Source organism: Psammomys obesus, unplaced genomic scaffold (assembly GCF_907164565.1).
Source record: "Psammomys obesus unplaced genomic scaffold, mPsaObe1.curated_primary_1811, whole genome shotgun sequence".
Lineage (NCBI taxonomy): Eukaryota > Metazoa > Chordata > Mammalia > Rodentia > Muridae > Psammomys > Psammomys obesus.
In genome coordinates, this window is record NW_026592732.1 from 6218258 (window position 1) to 6238088 (window position 19831).

At 37.9% G+C, this 19831-nt stretch overlaps 1 protein-coding gene across 1 annotated transcript in view; it reads left to right on the forward strand.

Moving 5' to 3' along the window:
- Pgr (progesterone receptor) overlaps positions 1 to 17664 on the forward strand; it is a 58689-nt gene extending 41025 nt beyond the window's left edge. Inside the window, exons 5-8 of the mRNA XM_055615569.1 lie at positions 6072 to 6216; positions 8768 to 8898; positions 11649 to 11806; positions 16313 to 17664. Coding sequence (XP_055471544.1) covers positions 6072 to 6216; positions 8768 to 8898; positions 11649 to 11806; positions 16313 to 16468 — 590 coding nt within the window. The 3' untranslated portion in view covers positions 16469 to 17664. The remainder of the gene's footprint in view (positions 1 to 6071; positions 6217 to 8767; positions 8899 to 11648; positions 11807 to 16312) is intronic.
- Positions 17665 to 19831: the final 2167 nt, after the last annotated feature.

A 19831-nucleotide genomic window follows, 5' to 3' on the forward strand; every position in this document is an offset into this window, starting at 1 on the left:
GAGATTTAATCAGTTGTGTAAAAAGAAAGCTCTTTGATTAGCAGAATCAGTGCGCCTGCAGGGAAGTAAAGGAAAACTGTGAGTAAAATTTGGTTAGCAATAAACTGAGAGAAAAAAACAGATAAAAAAACAAAGACAGGAGGCAGTGACTCTCCATCTTTAAAATTTGGGAATCCTAAATAACATCAGAAGTTGAGTTTTTCAGTGACCCACAGGACCACAGTGAAAGGTTTAGTAGTTACTGAGAAAATGCATCTGTGTAGATGAGCTCTTGAATAGTGCGGGAGTAAGTGCTGGCCTTCTGAGGATTTCACCACCCAGTTATATAGAAACAAATGGCAATACATTTATTTCGGGATGAGTAGTGGAAAGTAATGGCAGAGATGAAAAGTATAGGGTGGTCGAGGAGGGTCTTGAGGTCATAGTAAGACCAAAATTAAGTCAGTACTCATTCAAAACTGAAGTTTGCCTTCTCTATCAGCAAATTGTAGAAGAATTGAAACAATAAAGGAGTATGGGGCAAACATTTCTTCATTATGAATTTGGCCGGAGGTTTCCTCTTACTTGGTGAAGTACCTATCCACAGCCATGCTGTGACATCCTAAGTATCGCACATTTGAGTGTGTCTTCTCTTGGTTTCAATTAGCCAGGCTGAGATAAAGACCTGATCACAGAGGCAATGTTGCCTTCATTTCCTAGCTCTGAAGTATGAGTCAGTGGCAGTGTGACAAAGGACTTTTTTTCTTTCTTCCCAAATAAAACGAATAATTCAAATTATTGCCTTCAAAATGCGATGAGAGAGGAATGAAACTGCCTGCTAGGAGTCAAGTTAGGCCTGACCGAAGCTTCAGTGAAGACTTTCAAAATTCATCGTCTAACTTTATGTCACTGAAATTACCATCACCTCTGTTGGCTTTTGAACTCATCAAGCTGCATGTCTGTTCTCAGCCCATGACCCACGTCAGTGCCTGTGGGGCTATGGGCAGAGTAAGTGCTTCCAAGTGAAACCCATCCTTTGGCAGCAGCCACTTTCCTCCCAGGAAGATGATTTCTCCCACAAGTTTTTAGTTATTGTGTATTTGTCCACCCACCCACACTATCCATTCTCCTGTCCTGAGTTCTGTCCTCTGTTTGGCTGGCTTATCAGGCTCCATATTTTGGATGAGCATGTTTGCAGCCTGGATGTGCTCGCTCCATTCCAATGACTCATGAATAATGGCACCATCCAGCCCCTTCAATCATGTATCCCAAATGCTCCTATCACATCTCTACCTGGATGGCCTCCCAACTCAACATGACCACACTGTTCACATGCCAAAACCATTTTTCTGCATCCTGAAACAACACCTCAGTCAGCCCCTTCAGCATCATCTGTGGCTCTCTCCTCCCTCATTCCCTGCCTGAGTGTTATTAATTGTATCAATACCTCTTATCAATACGAGGCTCACTGTAACGCCACTTCCATGGATGCTGGACCAGCTTAGTTTGTTCATCACCCTTTCTTTGTTTACCTGGGCTTCAGTTCTCAAACAATCCTCTATTCTAACCCAAGAGTCATCTTTCTAAAATAAGTGTAACCAATCCTGTTTCCCTTTTCTATTTCAGAATAAAGTCTAACCTCTGTGGCCTTAAAATCCAAATCCCTTCTGTAACCCAGTTCCCTCCCCTTCATTCCACCGAATCTGAGGCACAGTTGCTGAAAGCTTCTTTGCTCCATTTCCCATCCCATTCTCTTCCCATGTTGCTTTCTGTATCTGGTGCTTTTCTTTAGTCACATCTTCTCCTGGCTGCCTCCCAACTACCCTTCAGCATTCACACTCAATAATCTGTCCTGCATCTTCCCATATTGAACCCCAACACTTGGGAACAGGCAGAGGCAGGGGAGGGCCTTAGGTTCAAGACCAGCCTCTACTACAAGTAAGATCCTATCCCCAAAAAAGACAAATGAAAAGATGCAGAAAAAGTGAGGGATTTATAATAAAGAGCTAAGTTATCTTAGATAAACTCTAATGTTCTTGCTTATACCAAGCCATTGAATGTGTTGGTGATGCATCACCTGTGCCTCTCTGTGATCTGAAAATGCACACACATGTTGACATTTATATCTTGTAATTCAAGGCCCTGAGATGTGTGGTGCTTTGCCTTGGTTGAGATTCACTATTTAACTATGCTACACTGTTCTGTTTTGTTTTAAAACAAAGGTACAACTTGTACATTTTTATCAGAACCTTGGAAGTCACAGAAGGTCTCACAAGCCATCTATTGTCCTCTACTTTATCTTTTTTTTTTTTTTTAAGCATTGAGAATTTGACAATTCACAGCCATTTTTTTAAAGAATTATTAGGTCAAGACACTTAAAGAGAAATACATTTTTTTACACTACTTGTTAAGCACAATTAGGAACAATCCATCACTTCCCTGTGACTAGGTTTTCCAGCTGATTATCATCTCAAACGCACTAAATTTCTGTAATCATTATCACCACAGGAATTTGATGTCTGTGTTCCTGGCTTTGTTTCGGTATAAAATGATGGAATGGTATTGCAGTTAATGGGGGGAAACATTGGACTTCTGAAGCAGCCATGTTCGAGTCAATTTAACATTGGATTTTTTCCACAGATAAACCTCTGTATCTGTGGTTATCTTCTGAGTTATTAGATGGAAACTTATGTTCTGCTATGAATGTTAGTAACTGAGTAATCTTTGAAATATTTCAATAAAAGTGATGTTTTTATACCATGAGAAAGTAAACATGCTTCTTTATTTCAAGACATTGATGAATCTAGAATACAAGAATGAGACAAAAAATTCAAAACAAAGATAGAGTGAATACAAACATAAACAGAATCTGATTAGCAGAAGAGAAAAAAGAATCATAGATGTATAACTTTGTAAAATTTTACAACGAGTCAGAGAGTAATATAAAGTGACCTAAAATGAAAAAAATCTAGTAGTTATATCAAATATCTAGATATTTTGAAAACATATTAGAAAGTTTAGAAGTGAACAGAAATATTATATAGAATAATGAATGAATTACTAGAGATCATAATGAACATTCTGTTAATATTTTAATATGTCTAATTAATTGAATTTTACTTTCTACAAGTCTGTCATTTTACATATAATAAAATTCATATACGTATATGATACAATATGATAAAATAACATGCAACTAAAATTCTGAAAAATCTTCCAAATTTACAATTTATTAAAATGCTTATTTGTATATTGATATGTAACTTGTATGATGCTGTTCATATATTTATACACATTTGCACATAGAATCATATTTGTGTATGTGTGAAGGTCAGCCGTTGACACTGAGTATCTGGCCAGCTCTTCTCCACCTTATGTTATGACAGGGTTTCTTATTGATCCTGTCTAGACTGTCTGTCAGCGAGCCCTAAGGATTCACGTGTCTCTATGTCCCCTTAGCTCTGGTAATATGCAACACAACATACCTGGCTCGCTTTATATGAGTGCTGGGAATGAAATATCAGTTCTTCATGCTTTGCTGACTGAGGTATCATCTCAGGCTAGTGGGGCCTAATTTGTCTTCTGAATTTATTGCCATTCACAGTATTTATATTTTAGTTATATTTGTTTTCGGTAACATAAAGAAAATGCTTTCTAGCTTATAATTTTGATCTCATTTTGTTTGGGGCATATTTTTTCTTTCTTTTTTTTTGAATATATTGTTATTTTGATACAGGTTGTCACATAGACAGAGCTGGCCTAGAACTTACTCTGTAGCCAAGGATAAACTTGAACTCTTGATCCTCCTCCTCCAGCTACTCAGTGCTGTGATTACAAGAGTGAATTACTATGTGTGGATCACTTGTTTTTTAACTAAAGATTTCTGCTCAGATTGGTTAATGACTTTTTTATAGCCATTAATCCAATGAGTGGTCTGTTACAGGATCTGTTGTTGGGATAACAAGTATTTGCTTATTCCTCAACAGAATGAACAGTTATCCTGAATCTTTAGCAACTGGTTGAATTTATAAAGTTATCTTTACTCTTATGGCTTTATTCAAGGTAACATTCAGTTACTAGAATCAGGAGTGGAACTTAGACCTTTCTGCAGAACCCTTGAACCAACATAGAGCTGTATATGTGCCCTTTGGGGAATCTTCATGTTTGAAAAAGAATTCATTTGTCCCTCAACAATTGTTTCTGAATTCTATCAAAGAATTATCCATTTTGCTGAATATTCAATGACAAGTAATACTTACTCTCTAGATATACAATGTTAAGTAGTCACATGTTTTCTAAAATGACATAACACATAGACATGGACTTGGTGGAGCAGTTAAGTTGTATTATAATAAGGAATTGTAAAAATAGCACGCCACATTGATTCTTGGCAGGGCGGAGTCTTTCTGCCACAAAGTAAATTAGATCTGTGGGTGCCAACATCATCCAAAAAAAAAAAAGAAAGAAAGAAAGAAAGAAAGAAAGAAAACAAACCATTTTAATCCTAAAGAAAGAAAGAAAGAAAGAAAGAAAGAAAGAAAGAAAGAAAGAAAGAAAGAAAGAAAGAAAGACTTTTTTTTTTGTCTTTGCTGATTTATATTCAAAGTCTTGGTAGCATGTGCTTCACACAGCCATGCATGAGGCAGAGGACAGCCCAACTTTCACTCCTTTCTCCTTGGCATCAACAGTAGCTATTACCAAACCCAAACAGAGGGAATCGTTAGTCAGTCAGAGACAGGAAGGAATAACGAGAGGGAGGATTCAAGAGTATGCCTCAGAAACTCGGAGGGTTGTGGGACTACCATTACTTAGTGAGGCACACTTCAGTTTTTGTCTCCAGGGAGGCTAAGAATGCTGAGACAAGTACAGACCCCACTATTCTGTGACGAGGGGGCTGTCAGGAGCACTTGCAGAGTCTGAATGTCTAACAGAGACAGAAATGCCTTCTCTCTCAATACCGAGTGGATTGAATTTTGCTCTGGTTTTATTTCTGAATTAGGTCATTTGTAAATGGGGGTCAGTGGAGTTTTATGGAGAATAAGTGTTTTCCAAAGAGCTTCAGGGAAAGGCTGTGATGCTCATGTTAAATTGCTTATTTTTACTTTATCTTAAAGAAAATATTAAATCCAGTTTCATTGTCCAATTGTCGTAAGTTATAGTGACATCTGCATTCATATCTTTCGTTGATATTCCCTCAGGCTTCAAGTTCACATACCCGACTGCAATCAGTATTCTTGAGGTCTCCCAAGTATGTCCAAAATTTGCTACTTTTACCCCAATTTGTTTCTTTGCTTTTATTTCAGATTTGGGTAAAGCTACTGAAAGAAGTGTTTAAATCCTTCTTGCTTCCATATGTCTTATATTTTCTTCTTTAAGTGTTTCACTTATGCAAATTCTGTCTCACTTCTCTCCCCAAGTCCTCCCATATCCACTCCCCTCCTCCAATTTCCTTTCCAAAAATGTGTCCTTTTTTATTTTTCCTTTCTTTTCTTTTGCATTAATAGCTCACTGGGTCAGTTCTGTGCTGCTCGTATACTCATTGTTAGAAGGCCATTCATTGGAGTGTGGCTGAGCTACCAGGGGCCGTGTACTTAATGAAACTAACTTCCCCTCCCCAGAAGCCATCAGTTGTCTGTAGATCCTCAGCTAGGGGTAGGGATTTCCATACTGGAATGTCCACAGACTTGATCTTGTCCAGGCACCACAGAAGCTGTGGGTTTATGAGGGCAGAATATCTTGTCAAGAAGACATGGAGAGACTAATGGCACATTCTCACTCATGTGTGGATCCCAGTATTGATTCCCATCATTTCAGCATAGCATCTAGCACAGAAAGAGGGCACAGTGCATGGGGGTTGCATAACTCCAGAATGGATGGTTAGTTCAATTAGTGATTCCCACCAGCACTAAATCACAGTGACGATGTTCATGACTTACAACATGGCTGTCCCTTTGTCTCTTTTTAGGTAGTGTTATTTATGAGCTTTCCTGACTTTTAGGGAAAGGTGTCACTTATCTAGTTTCGACTACCTACAAATTCTTTAACATTCTTCACATGATTTCTGTGGTTGTTTTCTTTCAAAATGTTTGCAGGTTTCCGGAACTTACATATCGACGACCAGATAACTCTGATTCAATATTCCTGGATGAGCCTGATGGTGTTTGGCCTGGGGTGGAGGTCCTACAAGCATGTCAGTGGGCAGATGCTTTATTTTGCACCTGATCTAATCCTGAATGAGTAAGTTGTGACTTTTGGCATTCTTGTTATTATCACAGGCATATCTGTAGTATGATTTGGAAAACTACATTGCAGTAGATGATTGTGCGTTTAGTGTCCTCAGGGGAGAAGCTTTCCTGAAATACTTTCTGGGCATCACCTTGCTTGATAAGGTCATCCTTCTTTATTCATGTATACATACATGTATACATGTTGTGTTTATTTGTTAATTTCTTTTGTGTATCGTGAGTATGTAGGTGGGCACACATGCATACGGCATGGAGGTTAGAGGGCAAGCTGTGGAAGTCCTGAAAACTGAACTCAGGTTGTCTTCATTAACTGAGCCTTTTCACCGGGGCTTATTCATTTCTATCTATTGTGCATTGTGCTGAGGTTCATAAAGACACTTTTCAATAAGTGTATATATTTTGACACTGTCCTCCATCTCTGCATTCCCCTGCCAATCCTCTTCACTTCTCTAGACAGGTTTTTCTTACTTTTATGCTATATATAATATATTATTTAATAATATTTTATACATTATATATACCCTAGCTTCCACAAATGAAAGAAAATATATGTTATACTGAATATGACTTAATTTGCTTAATATATTGCCTAGTATCCCTTATCTGAAAAGAGCATAATGTCTTTCATAGCTGAATAAAGTTCATTATACATATGAAGTATATAGCAAACACACACACACACACACACACAGAGACACACGTATGTTTCTTAATGCATCTATAGCCTAGCTATTGTGACTCATATAGCAATGACCATTGATGTAAGGGTCTCTGTGATGTGTTGACTTGGAGGCCTTTGGATGAATACTCAGGAGTGTTTTAGCTAGGCAATAGGTAGATCTATTTCTAGTTGTTTGAGGAGCCTCTATACTGATTTCCATAAGCCGCTGGACCAGTTCTTATCGCCAGCAGAAGTTATAATGGCTCCTTCTGTCGACATCCTTATCAGCATGCTGTTTTTCTAACTACCATTCTGACTATGGAAAGATGGAATCTCAGTGAAGCTTTAATTAACTTTTCCTGGATGACTCAGAAGGGTGAACATTTTTCATGTATTTATTGGCCATTTGCACTCCATCTTTTGGGAATTGTTCACTTCATTAGCTCATTTGTTGATTTGGTTATTTTATTTCTTGATTTTTAGTTTATGATCCTTGCATATTCTAGATAGTAATCCTCTGTCAAATGTGTAGTTAGCAAAAATTTCCTCATATTTTTCAGGCTTTGTCTTCACTCAATTTTTCTCTTGTTGTACAGAAACAATTTAATTTCATGCAGTCCAAGTTGCCATTCTTCATATTATTTCCTGAGAATTTAGAGTCCTTTTCAGAAGGTTTTTTTATCTATGTTTATTTGTTTGAAAATTTTAGTTAAATCCTTTGAAATAGCTAATTTGATATTTCCTCTAGTCTTGAAATATGTTTTTTGTCTCAAACTAATATTTTTATTTTTTCAAAAACTGATATGTACATTTTTGTACTTGTGAAAATGTACTTGAAATGATGAAATAAATAAATATTTTTTTGCTTGACAGTATTGATTTACTTTAAGCTACTAAACAGAAAATATTCTGTGAATATTTTGATTTATTATATGGAAGTAAATAGTTTTCTGCATGTAGTCTGTAGAATGGTAAGAATTTGTCCAAGGTAATGTATACACTGCTCTAATGTGAATGTCAGGTTATAGGCATCTAAGTTGATAACTGACACTGTCTATTGTCTTCACAGTTGACAATCTTCATGCTTCTTTCATTCCTTTTTAACTTAGAGTCCCTTGAGATAGGCAAGGACTCAGCATCCTTCACCTTAACTGTTTAGGAACCTGCAGCGTGAGAGACCAGGGCTCCTCAGGCACAGGCCTGAAGGGCCAGGATTAATCTTGATCCTTCATCGTGGGTATCTCATTTTCATCCCACCAAGCCTATTAGCTGCGCTGACTAATGGCGACATTACAAAATACCACATGGCTGAGAGAACATCTCAGATAAGGGACTGCCATCTTCAGAGCTTGTATGACCCATTACAGCTGTGCTTACTAGCATTCTTTCATTTGTTTTCTGTGTCAACACGCATATCTCTTAGAAATATTCACAGTGCTAAAAATTTTCATAAACTGAAGCAGTCTATTAACTTGTGCACAAAATTATATTTACACACACAAATATACCTGCCATTCAGTAAACAAAGCACTTCCTGGTTCAAAATAGCTCAGTTCCTTCAGCATTGCTTTTTAGTAGACTTAGGTATTTACTATATGCAAGAAACTATTAATTTTAATCAATGTTTATGTTTTATCATTTTTATGTCTAAGTTTTCTTTGCCTTTGTGCCTTTGTGCTGCCCTATGAAAAAGTTTAGAGACACTTAAAATTCCAAATATTAACTTAGCTTATTAAATATATGATTAAATTCAACAGTGGTAAAGACAGTGGCTGAAATATTGTTCACAGACAAATTACATTCCTGCCTGGCTCATAGGCTGTGGTTTGTTTGTTTGTTTGTTTGTTTGTTTGTTTGTTTTTAATGTACTGTGTGCCACAAGACAAAGGATGAAGGAGTCTTCGTTCTACTCCCTGTGCCTTACCATGTGGCAGATCCCACAGGAGTTCGTCAAGCTCCAGGTGACCCACGAGGAGTTCCTCTGCATGAAAGTCCTGCTACTTCTTAATACAAGTGAGTACACATAGCACCTTACTTTAATTCACAAGGTAAGTGTCAAAAATATAACCGTAGGCTCACAGACCAGGCATAAAACTTAGATTATAACTGTGAAGGGGGACTTTTTAATATATTGTCATTGACCTAAAGAATGTGATTTGGCCTTTCTTCTGTTTATATTTTTCTGCCACATAAGACAAAAATAGCATAGCCACTTTTTATTTTACATAAAATATGATTACAAACTTATTTGATTATTCGGTTTTACAAACTAGCTAATCTGACATGAGCACAAACTATGCTTCCCATTAAACCTACCCATACACAGAAATATTAACTGCAACGCGCGCGCGCGCACACACACACACACACACACACACACACATACACACACACACTTGTTAGGAACTATTTTCAGTGAGTGGGGACAGTGTGACCGTTTCAGTAAATGGACACAGGGATCACTGACTTGGTGCTTCAGTAGTGTGAGTGTTACTCAGTGGTGGTGGAGGGCAGAGAACCAGGCAGGGAGGGGAGGGGAGAGCAGGAACAACAAGAAAGACTCAGCTTCCTCCCACATAGTGGCCACACTGTATCATGTGGCCTGGAGTCTTCTATTGCATCTGACTAGAAATGAACACATAAGGAGTGGGTGGGAAATTGGGTGCAATTGGAGGACAGCCCGGAGGAGAAGGCAACACATGAGTACAAAGTCATGCATTGACCAGGCATGCATTGACCTTTCTGGGCCCTCCCCAGCAGGTTCAGCCAGCAGCTGGATAATTGATTTGCAAGAGATTCCTAGGGTGCTAAAACCTTAGCTCCTTGAGGTAATCCCTGAAGTAATGGAAGTGTCTTTCTCAGCAGTGTCTTTCAGGGATTTCCACAAATGGTACAAATCTCAGGTGGCTGAGGAAGGGAGGTTTGGATGGGAAGGAAGAATCAGTTCTTTAGAAAGCAAGGTACTTCCGTGGAATCCACGTGAATGTACTTACATATCTTATGCACCCTGATGGAAATTTCGATAATATTTTGGCCAGTGAGGAGAGCTATGCAAAATGTTTGGAAAAGCATCTTTAAATCTAAAAGGATACGTAAGCTAGGATTACAAAGATGAAGAGGATTAGATGCCGCTGGCTTCTTACCGTCTATGAGATTGATGAGCACATTCATCTGTCAAACAGAAATTTGAGTTAGCTATGGGGTTTGGTTTGGAAGCTCTGGAAGCACATGGCTTTGAAATACCTACAGTCTGACGTAAGTGGGGAGAAGAGACTGTAGGCATTGTAGGCATACATGCTGCGCACCTGCACAGATGTGCGTACAAGAATTTCATGTTCATTGACTGTTGCAAAAATTACTCCCGAGATACCCCTGTATTTTTAGGATCTGAGAAGCTGAGAAGTAGAGAACAGCCAGCACAGATACAGGGGAAGTGCAGGGTTAAAGTCGGTACACGCTGTGGCTTTAACCTGGTTGCACATCTTTACAGAAATAGTGCAGAGTAAACACCACGAGTGTATGGTGTCATTACCTGAAGAGGTTTCATTATTTTTCTTTTAGAGCTACACATGGCTTCAGAAAAAGTTTTCTTGAGGCTGAAGGTCTGTGTGTAGAAGAGGGGAAGGCACAAAGCTGTGGGCTCTGGAAGCAGACTGTGGAGGGTGGAAAGTGGAGTGGAGATGTGAGAACTGGCAGTTTTATAAGATGCATGGAGGATTTGCAAGGAAAAGAGCTAGAGCTTGGATCAGTAGTAACAACAATGCCCAGCTCAGCCCCAGCACACAGATACACATAAAGGCAGACCAGATGTAAATACTTAAATTATTAGCTAACATACATGACAAAGTCAATTCCCTTTTAAATAAACAATCGAGGATAAATATTACCATCACTATTATTAGTTAATATTGTTATATAAGTGTTAAACAGTGCAATTAATTTATTGATAAATACTAGCTAACAGAACTGAGCATGTTGGCTCATGTCTATAATCCCAACACTTGGGAAGTGAAGGCCAGAGGATCAAGAACTCAAGGTCATTTGTAGCTACGTTGAGTTTGAGTCTAGCCTGGGCTACATGAGACCCTATTAGAAGGAAGGAAGGAATAGGAATGACAGCTGACAGCTACAATTATGAGACAGGGGATGATAGAAACACTATTAGAAATATACCAAGAAAACAAAGTAGCTGAGCTTAATAGTTGCCAATGAATATAAAATAAATACAAATATGATCAACTTTTCCCTTATCAGCAGGAAAGCAATAATAAAAAATATAATAAAGAAATGTTAAAATTAAAACAAAGAGATAGTTTCCAAGGTCAGTCTTAATAAGAAATATTTGAGATTTACATGAAGAAGACAAAACTATGTAAAAAATAGAAATAGCTGTTCAAAACAATCAATCAATCAATCAATCAATAAGATCCAGAATAGAGCCGTAAATTAAATAAAACTAGATATTTGAAGCAAGACTATATAATAATGTCAAGAGCTCTTTACAGTTAATGCTACATTAAATAGGTACAAGTCTGAAGTGGTTCATATATTCGTTGACAGTCAAAAGATGTCTATGTTCTGATTATACCAATTTTATCCTTTTTTTCTATTTAAATCATTTCTATTTAAAATTATATATATATATATATATACATATAAACTTAGAAACTATATAAAATATGTTAGTTGTCTGGCTCAGAAATTTATTCATTGCTAGTGTCATGTTTTTACCATAATTGCCACTTTTTGTTAATTTTGCACAGTTCCTTTGGAAGGACTGAGGAGCCAAAACCAGTTTGAAGAGATGAGGTCAAGCTACGTCCGAGAACTGATCAAGGCGATAGGCCTAAGACAGAAAGGGGTGGTCCCCAGTTCACAGCGCTTCTATCAACTTACCAAACTTCTCGACAGCTTGCATGATGTGAGTATTTCTGTTTTTCAGATAATTGTTGAGAATTCTGTGAAGTTCTCTAATCCCTTAAATAGTTACGTGAAGAATTCTGACATTTAGTAAGCATTTTCATTTTTAGACAGCTCTGGACCTAAGCGTAGGGAACTGTGCCATTAACATAATCGATGACAACTAGAAGCAGCTATATCCTAGACAGTCCCTCTTAGATGTGTCCAAAGGCTTACCTTCTGGGTCCTTCTAGAGCTTGCTAAGTTGCTGACCAATATTAGTCATCACAGTGTGATTTCCCCAAAGTCTTGTTTGTAGTGGGTTTTAAAACACCATATACCATACTGTTATGTCAATGTTAACCTCTAAATTTACTATTGTGTCTATAGAATTTAATGGCCAAGACAAATAATCATACATTTCCTACAATAGATTCTAAAATATATTTTTGCTTCAAATACTAATAGAAAAAAATGCTGTTATGCCATTTTTTTGCATGAAGACGTGTATATGAACATTGCACTAACATGCAGAGATCATACATGAAGGAAGACAGTTTAAAGCAAAAGAATCATGAAATCGGGACTGCACAGATAGCCTATACAGCTGTCTTATTTGGTGTTCTGTTGCTGTGAAGAGACAGCATGAGTAAGTCAATTTTTTGAGGCATTTTTTAAAATTTTTATTGATTAGTTTATTCACTCTGTATCCCAGCTGTAGCTCTCTCCCTCATCCCTTCCCAATCCCACCTTTCCTCCCTCTTCTTCTCCCATGGCCCTCTCCCAGTCCAGTGAATGGGGAGGTCCTCCTCCCCTTCCATCTGACCCTAGGCTATCAGGTCTCATCAGGACTGGCTTCATTCATTGTCTTCCTTTGTGGTCTGGTAAGACTGCTCCCACCATAAGGTGGAGGTGATCAAAGAGCCAGCCACTGAGTTCATGTCAGAGACAGTCCCTGTTCCTATTACTGGGGAACCCACTTGGACACTCAGCTGCCATGGGCTACATCTATTTAGGAGTTCTAGGTTATCTCCATGAATGGTCCTTGTTTGGAATGTCAGTCTCACAAAAGATTCCTGTGCCCAGATTTTTTTTTTTTTTTTTGGTTCTGTTGCTCTCCTTGTGGAGCTCCTGTCCCCTCCAGGTCTTTCTATCTCCCCCTTCATTCATAAAATTCCCTGAACTCTGCCCAAAGTTTGGCTATGAGTCTCAGTATATGTTTTGATACCCTCCTGGTTAGAGTCTTTCAGAGGCCTTCTGTGGTAGGCTCCTGTCCTGTTTCCTGTGTTCTTCCTCTTCTGATGTCCATCCCGTTTGCCTTTCTGAATGAAGATTGAGTATTTTACCCAGGGAGCTCCTTCTTGCTTAGCTTCCTTCAGTGTACAGATTTTAGTACACAATGGAATACTACTCAGCAATTACAAACAAGGAAATCATGAAATTTTCAGGCAAATGGTGGGATGTAGAAAAGATCATCCTGAGTGAGGTATTCCAGAAGCAGAAAGACACACAAGGTATATACTCACTTATAGTGGATATTAGATAAATAATATAGGATAATCATACTAAAATCTGTTGTGCCATTTTGTGTGTATTTGTAAACACTCTTGGTAATGGCAACCAGGTAAGAGCTCCATGCTTTCCAAAAGTCCATTCAAACGCATGAAGATATCATAAATCTTCAAATTTTTTCTAGGTTATTGTTTGTATACTCTGCTGTGATAAGCAGCCCAGAAATGCCCCAATCCGGAGCTGCATTAATAAAATTGGAAACATATATATGGTTAACTGAGACATATTAAGTACAGCTTTTATTGCTGCTGTATAGGAAACTGCATAAAAATGAGGGTCATAGACATAAAATAGCTACCCACTCACCAGGTCAGTCTGTGAGCCTGAATTTTCAACACATTTCAAAGACAAAGAGCTATTTGAATTAAAACTTTGTAATGAAAAGCAGAGAATAAAGTAAGCTTAACAGAAATAAGCAACATGAGGAATAAAGCATCAGTACAGAAGACAGAAGAAAAATTCACAAAGTCTCAAAGAAACACAATAGTACTGTGTCAAAGAAAGAACAGAGAACCTTCAAAAAGGAACCTTTAGCATACATAAATAAATATATGAAACTTTGGGATAATTAAATGCAAAAGAGAAGACATTAAAATTCAATAAAAGTCATGAAACACAAAGGAAATTCTCAGTAGAAAATAATTTAAAACATAAGACATGATAAATAGGAGAAAAAAGGTAGGCTCTTAGAAGATCAGTCATGTAGATTTCATCCTCAAACTCAAATTAATAGCAATTTATAGGGAAAAGGGAGAAATAAAAGCAGGGATTATAAAAGTTGCTTAACTTGAAGGATATGGGTTCTCTTTTTCTTATTTTTATTCCTCATTTTTGAGGCACGGCCTTGCTATGTAGCCCATACTGACCGTCAGCTTGTAGCAGTCCTCTGGACTTGTGTCCCTGATCTTTGCTAAAGATGTGGGTTCTCTAACTCTAAGGGACTAGACTATGGGCACTGCACAATTGATTCAAGGTACAGGATACCAAGAATGAGAAGGATATCCTCAGCGTGCCAGTGAGAAAAGAAACAGGTCATATGCATATTCCCAGCATTCTGAGTGACAATGGCTCTATGGCAGTGCCTAGTGAGGGGCGTCTTTAGGATCTTTTTTTTAAATTTATTTTTTATTAATTACAGTTCATTTACTTTGTATCCCCCCTGAAGCTCCTCCCTCTTCCCTTCCCAATCCCACTCTCCCTCCCCCTTCTCCACCCATGCCCCTCCCCAAGTCCACTGATAGGGGAAGTCCTCCTCCCCTTCCCTCTGATCCTAGTCTTTCAGGTCTCATCAGGACTGGCTGCTTTGTCTTCCTCTGTGGCCTGGTAAGGTTGCTCCCCCTCCAGGGGGACATGATTAAAGAGCAGGCCAATCAGTTCCTGTCAGAGACAGTCTCTGTTCATATTACTATGGAACCCACTTGGACACTGAACTGCCATGGGCTACTTCTGTGCAGGGGTTCTAGGTTATCGCCATCTTCAGGATCTTGATGAAAGGAAAACCATCAGCCAAACAGTCAGGCAATTCCAATGCCACCATAAAAGTTTTACAGAATTTATCTTAGATATAACCTTTCCTGGGAACTAGTTAGGATGTGTTAAAACAAAAGAGCTGGAGGCAAAGCTGATCAGGCCAGGAAGTATGCATGGTGATGTCCCAGCATAATCACTAGGAGGAGCTTTAGGAAGCCTCTACTGGATCAGTAAGATAGCACTCTAGAACACCAGCTCCAGGGTGAAAGGGGGTCAGGGGATTGCTAATACACACTATCTTATTAAGGCGATTTTTCACAGTCCTTCAGAGAAGCTGATTATGGCTTTGTGACAAGTGAAGAGAAAAATAGAGGAAAGAAGATACATGGTGATGAGATCCTGCAAAATAAAAAAGGACAATGAAAGCAATGAAACGCCATATATTAAGAGACAATACCAATCTTTCTAGTAAAAATGCAGTCTACTGATTTAGCCAAGAATGGAGATATAATAATAGGAAGATGCCTACCAAGGAGCTTCTGGATTTTGCTTCTGCTGTTTCTCTTTGTGATCCTTCTTGCAGTAGTATGAGACTTTTAAAATTGTGTGCATAACATATTTCATTAAAATGGAAGTTGAGCCTGTTAGAAAAGGTCTGTAGTTCCAGGTGTTTAAGAGGCCAGTGCAGGGAGCTCACAAATTCACAGGCTCCTCTGAACTACTGGGAAACTTTTCAGCGGTCTGGGTCACTTAGAAAAATCCTATTTCAAAGTAAAAAGTAAATATTAAAAAGAAGCTGGCTGCATTGCTCAACAGTGTGCTGCTTAGATCTCATGCCAGAGATCCTGGCATCATGATTCATGTTGGGTTTTTGACGTAGAAGCAGTGCATTGTTGTGTAAAGGTCTGACTAAAAAATACAATTTATGAAATAATTGCATTTTGAGGGTGTATATTTTTAAGTATTTGCACACTATGTGTATGTCTGCATATATGCATAAAAGAAAAAGTGTTAAAATTAAATCAAAATGCTTACTTTACAACTTGGAAATATAGCTGATTTTCATTAATTTAAACATTACACATTTGGGGCTGGAGAGATGACTCAGCAGCTCAGAGTCTGCTCTTGCAGAAGGCCTAGGTTCAGGTCCCAGCACCCACATGATGGCGCACAGCCATCTGTAACTCCAGTTCCAGTACATCTAGTGCCATCTGCTGGCCACCACGGGCACCACATGTAAGGGGTGCAATTCATTAATGCGGGCACTCAGACACCTAAGACAAAAAGAAACAAATCTTTCAAAAGCCATATTATCAGCGTGCACAATTATGAGTATAAGACATTTTTCATATTACCCTGGAGCATGGAGAGAGTCATTGGCACATAGACAGGAATTTCCAGCATTAGAAAAATAAGTTATCTTACTTGAACAGTGTGCGCGTTTATTGTTTTTCTCACGTTTTCTACCCACCTGTTGAACCGGCAGCTTGTGAAACAGCTCCACCTGTACTGCTTGAACACGTTCATCCAGTCCCGAACACTGGCCGTCGACTTTCCGGAAATGATGTCTGAGGTCATCGCTGCACAGTTGCCCAAGATCCTGGCGGGCATGGTGAAGCCTCTCCTCTTTCACAAAAAGTGATGACTTTTCTTTGTCTTCTTGAATTGAATGTTGTGGCGTGTCTTCTTTATTTCCTTTAGGATGGTCGGGTCTTGTGTCTTTATAATGTTCTTCTGAAAGCCTTACGTGTATACCTATCACACTGTAAATTTATGAGAAAACGTGGGAGATTCTGACTTTCCTTTGTAATGCGTAAGCGGAGTTTTTAAAGTGTTTTGAGGGTTTATATGGTTAAAAAGTGGCTAAAACTAACTGTATATGTAATCTATATCTCATCTCTTTTATTTCATACTTTTCAAGTACGGATCTTTAACTTTTGCATCTAACAAATCTTCTTTAGAGGAGAGAAACACCCCTACCTTTAGCAGGCTACCACGCAGGCTGCTGCTAGGTAGTTCCTTTGATCTCGATCCTTATATTTCCAAAACTGAACCTTTAAAATATCAGCCAAGATTGTAACCTGAAACAGATTTTCAAAGGGTTTTTAATGAAAAAAAAAAAAAAAAGAATCAGAAACAGAAATAGAAATGAAATGATGTTTTTGAGACGAGGCAAACATTGTTAAGTGCTTGGTTGGAAGCAGATTCATGACAGAGATAATACCAGCCATACAGTTGCTGTAACATTGTTGAGGGTGGGTCTGAGGGAGAGGATTCCTTATTAGGCCTGTGACTAGACAGGGAAGTCAGGTCTGTTCTCTCACTGGAATCCCTACTGTTGGCTGACCTTGCAAAGTCGGTTACCCCTTGGTAGTTCTCTGTCCTTGTGTTTTAGAGTGGTATGACAGCATCTTTCATGAAAAATGCTTCCTTGGGCCAGATCTTATTGGCATTTTATCAAACAAGGCTGGAAGGGAAGGAGAGAGAAATAAAGGGAGGGAGAAAGGCGGGGGGAGAGGAAGGTAAAATACCATTCCTTTCTTGGATAGTGTTTTTCATCCTTGAAGGAAATATAGCCAATGTATCTCAGGTGGAAAATATTTTTAGTGCCTCTAAATCTGAAAGAGATGCTTTAGAAATGGAAAAGTCTCAGGTAGAAAAGTTTTGAGTGCCTATGACCCAACAGTGAGTTGTTTCAGGAAATCTTAGATACTTGCTTACAATAATACAACCAGGTACAGTTATGATAAAACACACAATTCACTTTGCCATTTCTACTTAAAATGTTTATTTGAAATGCATACACTAGTTCTTTTCCTAGGTTAGTCACTGGATATACGTTAGCTAAAAAAAAAAAAAAAAAAAAAAAAAACAACAACAAAACACATTTACCAAGTTCACACCACTAGTGAATTCAGTAAAAGTCAATTACTGTTTGCTTTTATTGACATTGATATCAATTCCAGTCATAACATATATATATGTTATGACATGATATATATATATATATATATATATATATATATATATATCCTGTTAAAAACATTTTCCCAAATTTTCTTTAAAAGTATTTTTGTTGTTTTATAAATAAAATATGCACATTGATAAAAAAATAACCTTTAAAGATAATATAGAAAAATTGCAAAATGCTTTCTAGTTTTTAATTACCTATTTTTAAACCATTGAATGCTTAGTTTACCAAGAGACAGTGCAGATCAATATTGCCAACAAATATTATCATGACCATCAAAGCAAAGATGTTTTCGTCTGATCAAAAATCAGCCCTCATATTACTATAAGTGTCCTAACAATAAATCTCTAAATTAAAGAAAAAAGAATCGACTATGGCGTAGCCATAAATAATAAGTTCTTTGACACATTTCAAATAGGGATTGAAGTAAGGACTAATCCGGACTGTGGCTTGTGTCCCTTTCCTGCATGTAGAAATTGTAACGGCTTACCCGCACAGCAGTACCTTGGATAGAGCTGTCAATCAACGTTTTACCCAAGTCTCTTCCTAGTGGTGTACATGCCTTCTTGTGCAATATGTCTGATACACATTACACTCTTGACTGGGGCTTGGTTCTTCGTAATCTCCATACATACATGCACGTTCTCACTTCACATTTCAGGCCAAAGGCACCATCTTGAGAAAGGATCTGATTCCTTAGGCTATATCCTTTGATTGGTCAGCTTACTGTGCTGCTGTTATGTTCCTGCTCTGACAATCTTCATATAGGAAAACAAAACAAAACAAAACAAAACAAAACAAAACAAAAAAGAGAGAAAAGGAAAGGAAGAAAAAATTCTGCTGTAATTTCTGCACTCTGACTCCAGACCCACACATGTGTCTCATTTCTGTGAAGTCTTTTCCAGTCTGTCACACAGCAGTTTGATAGGCTCTGTTTCCCTGTAGCTGATTAAATTACAGCAGTATGTAGCTGCTCCGCACTGATGGTCTGCAGGTCTGGGTGCTGCGCTGAGGAGAGTCATAGTGTTTCTTGACAGAGTTGGCAGTCACATTCGTCCTGTTGCTGTGGGTCTCCTGAGCACCATTGATAAGTCACTTCTCATGGCTTTATCACTCGTTTTATCTGCAACTTTGTTTATCTTCATTCTAGCCTGTCTTTTCCCTATCCTGTGATAACTTGCCTTTTTTGACTACAACATGGGAGCACATTTTACATGATATCAGGAAAAAAAAAATGGTCTGTTTCCTGTTCTGAACTTTACAACAGAATGTTTCCTTCCCTTTAAAAGGTTCTATAGACAGTTAAGTACTCTGACATTGTTTTATATTGCAAAGCTCAATGTAAAACATTCCCTTCATTTCTGATTTTATTTAACAGCGTAAGAAATGTGTGAATAAGATTTAATAGAACCTGGAGCTGAAGAAAAACTGCATATAACTCAAGAAATTATAGCCCAAGAAGAGTATAAATCTAGTGTCTGCTAAGTAGAGGGCCATCAGATACGTGTGGTATATTGCATTCTTAAGGTCGGATAGGTCAAGGCATTATTTATGTGTAATTTGAATGAGATAAGTGCTAAAAAAGATAGTATCTTTAAATTAATAGTTATTTAATCTAGGCAACTTACAGCAATTCATTTGCTTTAAAGTTCTGTGTGCATTTGTTTATTGCAAAAGCTTTCAATACCATTTTCCAAAAATACAATCACGATAAAATTATTTTTTAAAGTTTAGCAAATAGAATACTTAGGGGACTTTTTCTTCTGTGGCAGTTGTATGCGTTGTGAGAGATTGGTGAATGAATGCAGCCAAGACCAATGTCATGGGCTCTTTTATACGAGTAATGGACCCTGGAACACTGAATGCAGTGATTATTCAATCATTTTTTTCTTTGATTAAAAGACTAATTTGATAGTAGTCATCTCTGTATATCAACACAGTTAATTTTCAAAATAATGAAGATCTTCTAATATCATTCAACAAGGGGGAAATAAAGTGTGTTTGCCCCAGGGCCGGATTTTATTATGGCCCTTG